Source organism: Salmo trutta, chromosome 1, assembly GCF_901001165.1.
Source record: "Salmo trutta chromosome 1, fSalTru1.1, whole genome shotgun sequence".
Taxonomy (NCBI): domain Eukaryota; kingdom Metazoa; phylum Chordata; class Actinopteri; order Salmoniformes; family Salmonidae; genus Salmo; species Salmo trutta.
This window is the reverse complement of record NC_042957.1, coordinates 78,812,391-78,826,345: the sequence shown is the minus strand read 5'-3', so window position 1 is coordinate 78,826,345 and position 13,955 is coordinate 78,812,391. Positions and strand designations below refer to the sequence as shown.

The following is a 13,955-nucleotide window of genomic DNA, read 5'->3' as shown; positions in this document are numbered from 1 at the left end:
CTACTTTCCTACCATCTAACCTCTACTACCCCCACAGTACTTCCTGTCCCCCTGACCTCTACCTCCCTACCATCTAGCCTCTACCACCCCCACAGCACTCCCATGACCTCTACCCTCCCTACCATCTAGCCTCTACCACCCCACAGCACTCCCTGCCCCATGACCTCTACCTCTCTACCATCTAGCCTCTACCACCCCACAGCACTCCCTGTCCTGACCTCTACTTTCCTACCATCTAACCTCTACTACCCCCACAGTACTTCCTGTCCCCCTGCCCTCTTTCTCCCTACCATCTAGCCTCTACCACCCCACAGCACTCCCTGCCCCATGACCTCTACCTCTTTACCATCCAGCCTCTACCACCCCACAGTACTCCCTGACCTCTACCTCCCTACCATCTAGCCTCTACCACCCCCACAGCACTTCCTGTCCTGTCCCCCATCTGCCCACTCCCAGAAATATGACACTGATAGGAAAAGGTGTGAGGAGAGGGGTAGGATGGGGGAGGGCAGGATGTGAGGGAATAGATGAGGGTTGTCCATATTCCAAACCTCTCTGGAAAGCTGACACTAATGGAGGGGGCAGGATGGGAAGGGTTGTCCATGCTGCACCTTTCACCTGCAGCGTGACAGATGGGGTGACTATGTACATAAAATGCTGTCATTTCTAAACAGTTCACCCGATATGGATTAAAATACCCTCAAATTAAAGCTGACAGTCTGCATTTTAACCTCATAGTCATTGTTTGATTTCAAATCCAAACTTTTGAAGTATAGAGCCAAAAGAAGAAAACATGCTTCACTGTCCCAATAATTACTGAGGACACTAAATAATTACTGTAAATAGAGAGATAGAGACATAGAGAAATAGATATATACAGTTGAAGTTGGAAGTTTACCTATACTTGGGTTGGAGTCATTAAAACTGTTTTTTTCAACCACTCCACAAATTTATTGTTAACAAAGTATAGTTTTGGCAAGTCGGTTAGGACATCTACTTTGTGCATGACACAAGTAATTTTTCCAGCAATTCTTTACCGACAGATTATTTCACTTATAATTCACTGTATCACAATTCCAGTGGGTCAGAAGTTTACATACACTAAGTTGACTGTGCCTTTAAACAGCTTGGAAAATTCCAGAAAATGATGTCATGGCTTTAGAAGCTTCTGATGGGCTAAGCATACTACAAGCATTTCGTTACACTCGCATTAACATCTGCTAACCATGTGTATGTGACCAATACAATTTGATTTGATTTGATTACTTCCAAAGTTGTGGCAAAATGGCTTAAGGACAACAAAGTCAAGGTATTGGAGTGGCCATCACAAAGCCCTGACCTTAATCCAATAGAAAATGTGTGGGCAGAACTGAAAAAGCGTGTGCGAGCAAGGAGGCCTACAAACCTGACTCAATTACACCAGCTCTGTCAGGAGGAATGGGCCAAAATTCACCCAATTTATTGTGGGAAGCTTGTGGAAGGCTACCCGAAACGTTTGACCCAAGTTAAGCAATTTAAAGGCAATGCTACCAAATACTAATTGAGTGTATGTAAACTTCTGACCCACTGGGAATGTGATGAAGGAAATAAAAGCTTAAATAAATCATTCTCTCTACTATTATTCTGACATTTCACATTCTTAAAATAAAGTGGTGATCCTAACTGACCTAAAACAGGGGATTTTTACTAGGATTAAATGTCAGGAATTGTGAAAAACTGAGTTTAAATGTATTTGGCTAAAGTGTATGTAAACTTCTGACTTCAACTGTAGATACACACACACACACATACATACATACATACATACATACATACATACATACATACATACATACATACATACATACATACATACATACATACATACATACATACATACATACATACATACATAGTGCAACTGATATCTTTGTTCTATATCAGTGTTTTCCAACCCTGGTCCTCCAGTATCACCAACAGTGGTTACCAACTCTGGTCCTCCAGTACCACCAACAGTTGGGGGACCAGGGTTGGGCTGTTGGTGGTACTGGAGGACCAGGGTTGGGCTGTTGGTGATACTGGAGGACCAGGGTTGGTGGTACTGGAGGACCAGGGTTGGGCTGTTGGTGGTACTGGAGGACCAGGGTTGGGCTGTTGGTGGTACTGGAGGACCAGGGTTGGGCTGTTGGTGATACTGGAGGACCAGGGTTGGGCTGTTGGTGGTACTGGAGGACCAGGGTTGTGGTGTTGGTGATACTGGAGGACCAGGGTTGTGGTGTTGGTGATACTGGAGGACCAGGGTTGTGGTGTTGGTGATACTGGAGGACCAGAGTTGGGGACCACTGTACAGAGCCAGACAGCTTCCTAACCATGACACAGTGGTGGCAGAACACAGAGCACAGGACCACACAGCACACAGCCATGGCAGGCCCAGAACCACACAGCACACAGCCTTGGCAGGCCCAGAACCACACAGCACACAGACACGGCAGGCCCAGAATCACATAGCCACGGCAGGCCCAGAATCACACAGCCACGAAAGGCCCAGAACCACAGAGAACACAGCCATGGCAGGCCCAGAGCCACAGAGAACACAGCCACGGCAGGCCCAGAGCCACAGAGAACACAGGCACAGCAGACCCCAGAGCTGTTTCACAGAACAGAACAGTAGGGTGTTGCTATCTCACATTCTGACCATCAGGTGTATGAGATACAATAAACTGAATATACTTCTACTAATATTCAGTTAGCCTGGTACCAGATCTGTTGGTACACTGGTCCGGGACAGCTACCTCAGTGTTTAGCTCACATACCCAGACAACCACTGATCCAGGACCAGCTACCTCAGTGTTTAGCTCACATACCCAGGAAACCTCTGATCCAGGACCAGCTACCTCAGTGTTTAGCTCACATACCCAGGAAACCTCTGATCCAGGACCAGCTACCTCAGTGTTTAGCTCACATACCCAGACAACCTCTGGTCCAAGACCAGCTACCTCAGTGTTTAGCTCACATACCCAGACAACCACTGATCCAGGACCAGCTACCTCAGTGTTTAGCTCACATACCCAGGAAACCTCTGGTCCAAGACCAGCTACCTCAGTGTTTAGCTCACATACCCAGACAACCACTGATCCAGGACCAGCTACCTCAGTGTTTAGCTCACATACCCAGGAAACCTCTGGTCCAGGACCAGCTACCTCAGTGGTTAGCTAACCACTGTAGTGAAGTGAGTGTCAGTACTTATTTTTTAGCCCTTACTTTACCAGGTAAGTTGACTGAGAACACATTATCATTCACAGCAATGACCTGGGGAGTAGTTACAGGGGAGAGGAGGGGGATGAATGAGCCAATTGTAAGCTGGGGATGATTAGGTGGCCGTGATGGTATGAGGACCAGATTGGGAATTTAGCCAGGACACCGGGGTTAACACCCCTACTCTTACGATACAAGCCCTGGTATCTTTAGTGACCACAGAGAGTCAGGACACCAGTTTAACGTCCCATCTGAAAGACAGCACCCTACACAGGGCAATGTCCCCAATCACTGCCCTGGGGTATTGAGATATTTTTGGGGGAACCAGAGGAAAGAGCTTCCTACTGGCCCTCCAACACCACTTCCAGCAGCATCTGGTCTCCCATCCAGGACCAACCCTGCTTAGCTTTAGAGGCAAGCCAGCAGTAGGATGTAGGGTGGTATGCTGCTGGGAAAGTACATGTGCAAGCAAGTAAAATCCCTTTTCAACTGTCAACATTCCCCCAGAATGGGATAAGGCTTAGCTACTGTTAGCGGAGTCCTTGTGAAATACTGTAAAACAACAGGATACATGATGTTAAATGTAGTGACTCCTAAGAGGCTGTTGAACCAAATCCTAGTCATCAAACAGTAAAACATACAGCAGCTCATTTCCTCAGCTAATGAATCATCCACAATCTAAGCACCCTAAAAATAACTCCAACACAATGTCTGCCTCGTTTTTAAGTCCTACAGTACACGATGTGAGAGTAGAGCAGATGAGCTTTCTCTCTTACAGTAAAACCAGGTGTGTGTGTGTGTGTGTGTGTGTGTGTGTGTGTGTGTGTGTGTGTGTGTGTGTGTGTGTGTGTGGTGTGTGTGTGTGTGTGTGTGTGTGTGTGTGTGTGTGTGAGAGAGAGTGTATGTGTTTGTGTGCATGTGTATGTGCAGGCGGGTGTGTGTGTGTGTGCATGTAACTCTTGGTTGGTGGTATGACAGTCATAGAGATGTTGTCTTGTATGGAAACAGCCCACCCTCTCCTCATCCCAATCCTGTCTCTATCCTGCTGGTCTCTTAATCTTGTCTGTCATGTATATTTTCCAAAGCCATGTAATGGGATGTAGAAGGATCAGAGGCTCTCTGCTCTGACATAGATTTTTCAGTTATGTTTTCCTGAATGTTATGATTCTAGAAGGTTCCATAGCACCTAAACATTCAGATTCTAGAAGGTTCCATAGAACCTGGGTGTTCTGATTATAGAAGGTTCCATAGAACCTAAACGTTCTGATTCTAGAAGGTTCCATAGAACCTAAACATTCTGATTCTAGAAGGTTCCATATAACCTGGGTGTTCTGATTCTAGAAGGTTCCATAGAACATGGACGCTGTGATTCTAGAAGGTTCCATAGCACCTAAACGTTCAGATTCTAGAAGGTTTCATAGAACCTGGGTGTTCTGATTCCAGAAGCTTCCATAGAACCTAAACATTCTGATTCTAGAAGGTTCCATAGAACCTAAACATTCTGATTCTAGAAGGTTCCATAGAACCTAAACATTCTGATTATAGAAGGTTCCATAGAACCTAAACATTCTGATTCTAGAAGGTTCCATAGCACCTAAACGTTCAGATTCTAGAAGGTTTCATAGAACCTGGGTGTTCTGATTCCAGAAGCTTCCATAGAACCTAAACATTCTGATTCTAGAAGGTTCCATAGAACCTAAACATTCTGATTCTAGAAGGTTCCATAGAACCTAAACATTCTGATTATAGAAGGTTCCATAGAACCTAAACATTCTGATTCTAGAAGGTTCCATAGAACCTGGGTGTTCTGATTTTAGAAGGTTCCATAGAACCTGGGTGTTCTGATTCTAGAAGGTTCCATAGAATCTGGGTGTTCTGATTCTAGAAGGTTCCATAGAACCTGGATGTTGTGATTCTAGAAGGTTCCATAGCACCTAAACATTCTGATTCTAGAAGGTTCCATAGAACCTGGGTGTTCTGATTCTAGAAGGTTCCATAGAACCTGGATGCTGTGATTCTAGAAGGTTCCATAGCACCTAAACATTCTGATTCTAGAAGGTTCCATAGAACCTGGGTGTTCTGATTCTAGAAGTACCATATAACCTAAATGTTCTGATGCTAGAAGGTTCCATAGAACCTAAACATTTTGATTCTAGAAGGTTCCATAGAAGCTGGGTGTTCTGATTCTATAAGGTTCCATATAACCTAAATGTTCTGATTCTAGAAGGTTCCATAGAACCTGGGTGTTCTGATTCTAGAAGGTTCCATAGAACCTGGGTGTTCTGATTTTAGAAGGTTCCATAGAACCTGGGTGATCTGATTCTAGAAGGTTCCATAGAACCTAAACATTCTGATTCTAGAAGGTTCCATAGAACCTGGACATTGTGATGCTAGAAGGTTCTATATTCCATTAGACCGCTCCTCCTCTTGGGGTGTCCCTGACGGTTAATGACAGTGGAGAGAGAATTCTCATATTACTGCTGATGTGATGTGTTGGCCTTTCTAGCTGTTAGAAAAGCTGCCCTCTGCTCACATTGTGCCAACATGCAGCATCATGTAGAACAGGACACCTGCATCGTCTGCTCTGCTCTGGCCTGTCTGTCTGCTCTGCTCTGTCTGTATGTTACACACCATTTTTTTTTTTGTAATCTTTATTTAACTAGGCAAGTCAGTTAAGAAAACATTATTATTTACAATGACGGCCTAGGAACAGTGGGTTAACTGCCTTGTTCAGGGGCAGAATGACAGATTTTTACCTTGTCAGCTCGGGGATTCAATCCACAAACCTTTCGGTTACTGGCCCAACGTTCTAACCAGTAGGCTACCTGCTGCCCATCAGCCTACTGATGAAATGTATGTTACACACTGTAGTCTACTGATGAACTGTATGTTACACACTGTAGTCTACTGATGAAATGTATGTTACACACTGTAGTCTACTGATAAACTGTATGTTACACACTGTAGTCTACTGATAAACTGTATGTTATACACTGTAGTCTACTGATGAACTGTATGTTACACACTGTAGTCTACTGATGAACTGTATGTTACACACTGTAGTCTACTGATAAACTGTATGTTACACACTGTAGTCTACTGATGAAATGTATGTTACACACTGTAGTCTACTGATGAACTGTATGTTACACACTGTAGTCTACTGATGAACTGTATGTTACACACTGTAGTCTACTGATGAACTGTATGTTACACACTAGTCTACTGATGAACTGTATGTTACACACTGTAGTCTACTGATGAACTGTATGTTACACACTGTAGTCTACTGATAAACTGTATGTTACACACTGTAGTCTACTGATAAACTGTATGTTACACACTGTAGTCTACTGATGAACTGTATGTTACACACTGTAGTCTACTGATGAACTGTATGTTACACACTGTAGTCTACTGATGAACTGTATGTTACACACTGTAGTCTACTGATGAACTGTATGTTACACACTGTAGTCTACTGATAAACTGTATGTTACACACTGTAGTCTACTGATAAACTGTATGTTACACACTGTAGTCTACTGATAAACTGTATGTTACACACTGTAGTCTACTGATGAACTGTATGTTACACACTAGTCTACTGATGAACTGTATGTTACACACTGTAGTCTACTGATTAACTGTATGTTACACACTGTAGTCTACTGATGAACTGTATGTTACACACTGTAGTCTACTGATGAACTGTATGTTACACACTGTAGTCTACTGATGAACTGTATGTTACACACTGTAGTCTACTGATGAACTGTATGTTACACACTGTAGTCTACTGATGAACTGTATGTTACACACTGTAGTCTACTGATGAACTGTATGTTACACACTGTAGTCTACTGATGAACTGTATGTTACACACTGTAGTCTACTGATAAACTGTATGTTACACACTGTAGTCTACTGATGAACTGTATGTTACACACTGTAGTCTACTGATAAACTGTATGTTACACACTTTAGTCTACTGATAAACTGTATGTTACACACTGTAGTCTACTGATTAACTGTATGTTACACACTGTAGTCTACTGATGAACTGTATGTTACACACTGTAGTCTACTGATGAACTGTATGTTACACACTGTAGTCTACTGATGTAAGCACCACTTGTGTATAGTTTTTTGAATTATTTAAAGGATGAGGTTCTCCTGATTATGTTTTAATGTCTGTTTTTTGTGTGTGTAAAGCCAAAAACAAATGTCCACATTGCATGTAGAATAACGCTTTTGTAATTGGTATTTTCTGCTGTCCCCCATTTGCAGGATGGGCGCCTGAGGCCAGGGGATCAGCTCATTGCCATCAACAAGGAGTCCTTGATAGGTGTGACCCACGAGGAGGCTAAGAGCATGGTCAACAAGGTCAAATTCAGGTGAGATATCAGATGGTGTGGGGGTGGGGCTTGAATTGTGTGGGGGTGGAAGTGTTGGTGTGTACGAAAACGTATATACTGCAAGTTTGTGAGATGAAATCAAAAGTAATAATGTGAGCTATAATATACTTTATACTTCTGAAGTTGTAGAGTTCTACTTTATAGTTCTATACTTCCAAAGTTATAAAGTTATACTTTATAGTTCTATACTTCCAAAGTTGTAAAGTTATAATTTATAGTTCTATACTTCTAAAGTCGTAAAGTTATAATTTATAGTTCTATACTTCTAAAGTTGTAAAGTTATAATTTATAGTTCTATACTTCTAAAGTTGTAAAGTTATAATTTATAGTTCTATACTTCTAAAGTCGTAAAGTTATAATTTATAGTTCTATACTTCTAAAGTCGTAAAGTTATAATTTATAGTTCTATACTTCTAAAGTCGTAAAGTTATAATTTATAGTTCTATACTTCTAAAGTCGTAAAGTTATAATTTATAGTTCTATACTTCTAAAGTTGTAAAGTTATAATTTATAGTTCTATACTTCTAAAGTTGTAAAGTTATAATTTATAGTTCTATACTTCTAAAGTCGTAAAGTTATAATTTATAGTTCTATACTTCTAAAGTCGTAAAGTTATAATTTATAGTTCTATACTTCTAAAGTCGTAAAGTTATAATTTATAGTTCTATACTTCTAAAGTTGTAAAGTTATAATTTATAGTTCTATACTTCTAAAGTCGTAAAGTTATAATTTATAGTTCTATACTTCTAAAGTCGTAAAGTTATAATTTATAGTTCTATACTTCTAAAGTCGTAAAGTTATAATTTATAGTTCTATACTTCTAAAGTTGTAAAGTTCTACTGCTAAGTTCTAAGTTCTTCTATCTATCCCTCCAGTCAAGAGGCGGTGGTGGAGATCGCTTTCATCCCTGGTAAAGGTCCGTTCCCCAACAGCACGTCTTCACACAACGGTGTCCAGCGCAGCGTTGGCAACGGGTACAGCTCCGGACGCTTAAAAGTCCACGTCAGATCACCAGAGGTCAGTCTCCTCCTCTCCTCCTCCTCCTTCTCAGTAGTATCCATCACCCGAGGTTAGCATTCTTCCTCTTCACATCTTAAATGTAGTTAGATCATATACCTGTTTATAAAGTAACATTTGATCAAATAATTAATAAAGTCCTCCGACTGTACGCTGGTTCAGGGCAGGAATGATAGATTTCTGCTCTAGTCTGATGTAATGTTGATACAGGTCTGTAGGTTTCTGCTCTAGTCTGATATAATGTTGATACAGGTCTGTAGGTTTCTGCTCTAGTCTGATATAATGTTGGTACAGGTCTGTAGGTTACTGCTCTAGTCTGATGTAATGTTGATACAGGTCTGTAGGTTACTGCTCTAGTCTGATGTAATGTTGGTACAGGTCTGTAGGTTACTGCTCTAGTCTGATGTATTGTTGATACAGGTCTGTAGGTTTCTGCTCTAGTCTGATGTAATGTTGGTACAGGTCTGTAGGTTACTGCTCTAGTCTGATGTAATGTTGATACAGGTCTGTAGGTTACTGCTCTAGTCTGATGTAATGTTGATACAGGTCTGTAGGTTTCTGCTCTAGTCTGATGTATTGTTGATACAGGTCTGTAGGTTACTGCTCTAGTCTGATGTAATGTTGATACAGGTCTGTAGGTTACTGCTCTAGTCTGATGTAATGTTGATACAGGTCTGTAGGTTACTGCTTTAGTCTGATGTAATGTTCGTACAGGTCTGTAGGTTACTGCTCTAGTCTGATGTAATGTTGATACAGGTCTGTAGGTTACTGCTCTAGTCTGATGTAATGTTGATACAGGTCTGTAGGTTTCTGCTCTAGTCTGATGTAATGTTGATACAGGTCTGTAGGTTACTGCTCTAGTCTGATGTAATGTTGATACAGGTCTGTAGGTTTCTGCTCTAGTCTGGTGTAATGTTGATACAGGTCTGTAGGTTACTGCTCTAGTCTGATGTAATGTTGATACAGGTCTGTAGGTTTCTGCTTTAGTCTGATGTAATGTTGATACAGGTCTGTAGGTTGCTGCTCTAGTCTGATGTAATGTTGATACAGGTCTGTAGGTTACTGCTCTAGTCTGGTGTAATGTTGATACAGGTCTGTAGGTTTCTGCTCTAGTCTGATGTAATGTTGGTACAGGTCTGTAGGTTTCTGCTCTAGTCTGATGTAATGTTGATACAGGTCTGTAGGTTTCTGCTCTAGTCTGATGTAATGTTGATACAGGTCTGTAGGTTTCTGCTCTAGTCTGGTGTAATGTTGGTACAGGTCTGTAGGTTACTGCTCTAGTCTGATGTAATGTTGATACAGGTCTGTAGGTTACTGCTCTAGTCTGGTGTAATGTTGATACAGGTCTGTAGGTTACTGCTCTAGTCTGATGTAATGTTGATACAGGTCTGTAGGTTTCTGCTCTAGTCTGATGTAATGTTGATACAGGTCTGTAGGTTACTGCTCTAGTCTGGTGTAATGTTGATACAGGTCTGTAGGTTACTGCTCTAGTCTGATGTAATGTTGATTCAGGTCTGTAGGTTACTACTCTAGTCTGATGTAATGTTGGTACAGGTCTGTAGGTTTCTGCTCTAGTCTGATGTAATGTTGGTACAGGTCTGTAGGTTACTGCTCTAGTCTGATGTAATGTTGGTACAGGTCTGTAGGTTACTGCTCTAGTCTGATGTATTGTTGATACAGGTCTGTAGGTTACTGCTCTAGTCTGATGTAATGTTGGTACAGGTCTGTAGGTTTCTGCTCTAGTCTGATGTATTGTTGATACAGGTCTGTAGGTTACTGCTCTAGTCTGGTGTAATGTTGATTCAGGTCTGTAGGTTACTGCTCTAGTCTGATGTAATGAGACTAGAGCAATAGAAGAGAAATCTGAAGTGTTTCATTGAGCAGGCTTTCTTTCATGATTTGTTTTATTTTGACTGGAGCAAGATTGAGCTTATCCCTGATGTGGAAACTGCCTGGAAATTCTTTCATGATGGTTTTCTCCAAATAGTAAACAGACATGCTCCATTCCGCAGGTTCAGGGTTAAAGGGAGGGATAATACATGGTTTTCGTCTGAGCTTTCTTGCATTATTCACGACCGTAATCTAGCCTGGGCTAAAGCAAGGAAATCGTGTTCTGATGCTGATTGGCTTGTTTTTAGGCAGTTACGAAACAAGTGTTCTTCTCTTCTCAGGAAGGCCAAGTCTGAATATTTTATGTCTGTTACCACTGATAACCTGAATGACCCTAGACAGTTTTGGAAGGCTATTAAGTCTATGTCTGGTAACAGTAATGTTAATGAATTACCGTCATGTGTATTGAAGGACTCTGTTGCTGTATATGACAAAACTGAAATGCTGAATTGTTTCAATGAGCACTTTGTATCATCTGGTAGACTGTTTGATTCAGTGTCCTCTGTCTCTGTACAACCTTGTGTGGATGAACCAGTGAGAGCTGGTCAAACTTTTAGCTTTTTGCCATTCTCAGTGCAGGTGGTACATAAGGCCCTGAAATCCTTAGATCAGAGAAAGCCTGCAGGTCCTGATCTTTTGGATCCCTGCTTTTTAAATCTGCCAGCTGATTTCATAGCTGAACCACTTGCATATCTGTTTAATCTAACCCTGGAATGTAATGAAATTCCAAAGATCTGGAAATCAGCATTTGTCCTGTCACTTTTAAAAGGGGAAGATCCAACTCTTTTAAATAATTATAGGCCAATCTCAAAGCTGTCACCCCTGGTGAAAATACTTGAAACCCTTGTGAGTGACCAGCTAAAAGAGTTTTTATTTACTAACTCTATTTTATCAATGTACCAATCGGGTTTCAGGAAGAAGCATAGCACAATTACAGCAGCCATGAATGTTTTAAATGATATCACTGAAGCTCTTGACAAAAAACAGCATTGTGTCTCACTTTTTATTGATCTCTCTAAGGCTTTTGATACAGTTGATCATGCTATACTAAGGCAGAGATTGTCGAGTGTAGGTCTTTCAGAGCATGCAGTTGCATGGTTTGTTAACTATCTGTCTGATAGAACTCAGTGCACTCAATTTGATGGGCTTAGGTCTGTTAAATTGTCTGTCTTAAATGGTGTGCCCCAAGACTCTGTACTTGGTCCTCTCTTATTCACTATTTATATAAATAATTTAGACAAAAATGTCCAAAATGCACAACTTCATTTTTATGCTGATGATACTGTTATTTACTGTTGTGCTTCATCTCTTACAAAAGCTTTCCAGAACTTGCAAACTGCTTTTAATACTGTTCAACATACCTTGTCTCAATTGAAGCTTATCCTCAATACTGACAAAACTAAACTACTGGTGTTTTCTAAAGCAAGAAATAGACCTCTGAACCTTTCACCTATTACTACCTGTCAGGGCAAGGAGATTGAGGTTGTAACCTCATATAAATGTCTTGGAATTTTGATTGATGATGGCCTCTCTTTTAAAATGCATATTCAACAACTTACAAAAAAATTGAAGCTGAAATTAGGATTTTATTTTTAGGAATAAGGCTTGTTTTTCTTTTGAAGCCAGAAGGAGGCTAGTATCAGCTACATTTATGCCTTTACTAGACTATGGGGATATTTTATATATGAATGCTTCCGCTCAGTGTTTGAGATCAATTGACACCCTTTACCATGGCACTCTGAGATTTATTTTAAACTGCAAAACCCTTACGCACCACTGCACTTTGTATACCAGGGTTGGCTGGCCTTCTCTAGTCACTCGTAGGCTCAGTCACTGGTGTACTTTTATTTACAAAGCCATTTTGGGTTTACTACCATTTTATTTGGGCATTTTTATTGTTCAGAAATGTGGTGGGCACTCTCTTCGTTCGCGGGACTTTATCTTGCTAACTGTTCCAAATGTCCGAACTGAATTTGGTAAAAGGGCTTTTATGTACTCTGCGCCATCGTCTTGGAACGCCTTACAAAATACTTTTAAACTGGAAGAACTTGTCCCGATTGGTATTTTTAAATCACTGATGAATGATCTTGAGACTGATTCCCTGACTTGTCAATGTTTTTCATTTGCTGTTTTTGATTTTGTTATATTCTTTGTTAATTCTATGGTTTTTACTAGATTACTTGTAGTTTTTCATGTTGTTTGTCTGTCATTTTTGTAATGACTTGGCGCTGCCTATCTTGGCCAGGACGCTCTTGAAAAAGAGATTTTAAATCTCAATGAGCCCTTCCTGGTTAAATAAAGGTAAAAAAAACAAAATAAAACAATGTCGATGAACGCTGATACTTAGCACTTGGCCTCTTGTAGCTCACTGAGTTAATATTTGTTGTACAATTCCAACAGCCTCCTCTCCTCTTCTCTGTGTAGATCCGTACGGGGGAACCTGCCCCGCTGCCTTCTCCCTCCCCTGACATCTGCCCTCCAGATATACACATTTCAGGTACTATTAAATATCAATTATAATATCATATTTTCTCTACTACTTCACCCAGCTGAGTTCTTCCCTTTCCCTTACTCCTCTCTCACTCCTATTTTCTATTGTGCCCCTCTCTCTCTCTCTCTCTCTCTCTCTCTCTCTCTCTCTCTCTCTCTTTCTCTCTCCTCTCTCTCTCTCTCTCTCTCTCTCTCTCTCTTTCTCTCTCTTTCTCTCTCTGTCTCTCTCTCTCTCTCTCTCTCACCCCTCTCTGTCTCTCTCTCTCTCTCTCTCTCACCCCTCTCTGTCTCTCTTTCTCTCTCTTTCTCTCTCTTTCTCTCTCTTCCTCCTATCTATTGTATCTCGCTCTCGCTCTCTCTCTCACCCCTCTCTCTCTCTCACCCCTCTCTCTCTCGCACTCTCTCTCTTTTTACTCCCCCCCTCTATGACCTAGTTATAGAAAAGCCTGTCAGAGAACCTTCGATGTCCTCTAGAAAAACGGTCATTCTCAGACTCCCCCCCCCCCCATGTCTCACCTGGCACGTAGGCAAACACACTGTGTTTATTTAACACTCACTAAATGAAGGTGGTGAGGTGAAGTGAAAACCAGGGATTGGGGATTAAAAAGGAGTTGGGATTTAATCAGAGTGTGGCTGGCAACGCAGTGGGGTGTGTCTGGGGGTGGGGTGTGTGTGTGTGTGTGTGTATGTGTCAGGATTTTTAACACTTGAACATTTAACACTTCATTTGAATGTTCTGCTGTTATGTATGATGAGAACATTTAACACTTCATTTGAATGTTCTGCTGTTATATATGATGAGAACATTTAACACTTCATTTGAATGTTCTGCTGTTATATATGATGAGAACATTTAACACTTCATTTGAATGTTCTGCTGTGGGATTACCTCCAGCACCGTATTAA

The 13,955-nt window shown here is 41.1% G+C and overlaps 1 protein-coding gene across 1 annotated transcript in view; it reads left to right on the top strand.

The window, feature by feature from the left end:
• The window catches only part of LOC115208495 (syntaxin-binding protein 4), a 96,412-nt gene that overhangs the window by 51,961 nt on the left and 30,496 nt on the right, over positions 1-13,955 (top strand). Inside the window, exons 9-11 of the mRNA XM_029776600.1 lie at positions 7,525-7,631; positions 8,528-8,669; positions 12,984-13,056. Coding sequence (XP_029632460.1) covers positions 7,525-7,631; positions 8,528-8,669; positions 12,984-13,056 — 322 coding nt within the window. The remainder of the gene's footprint in view (positions 1-7,524; positions 7,632-8,527; positions 8,670-12,983; positions 13,057-13,955) is intronic.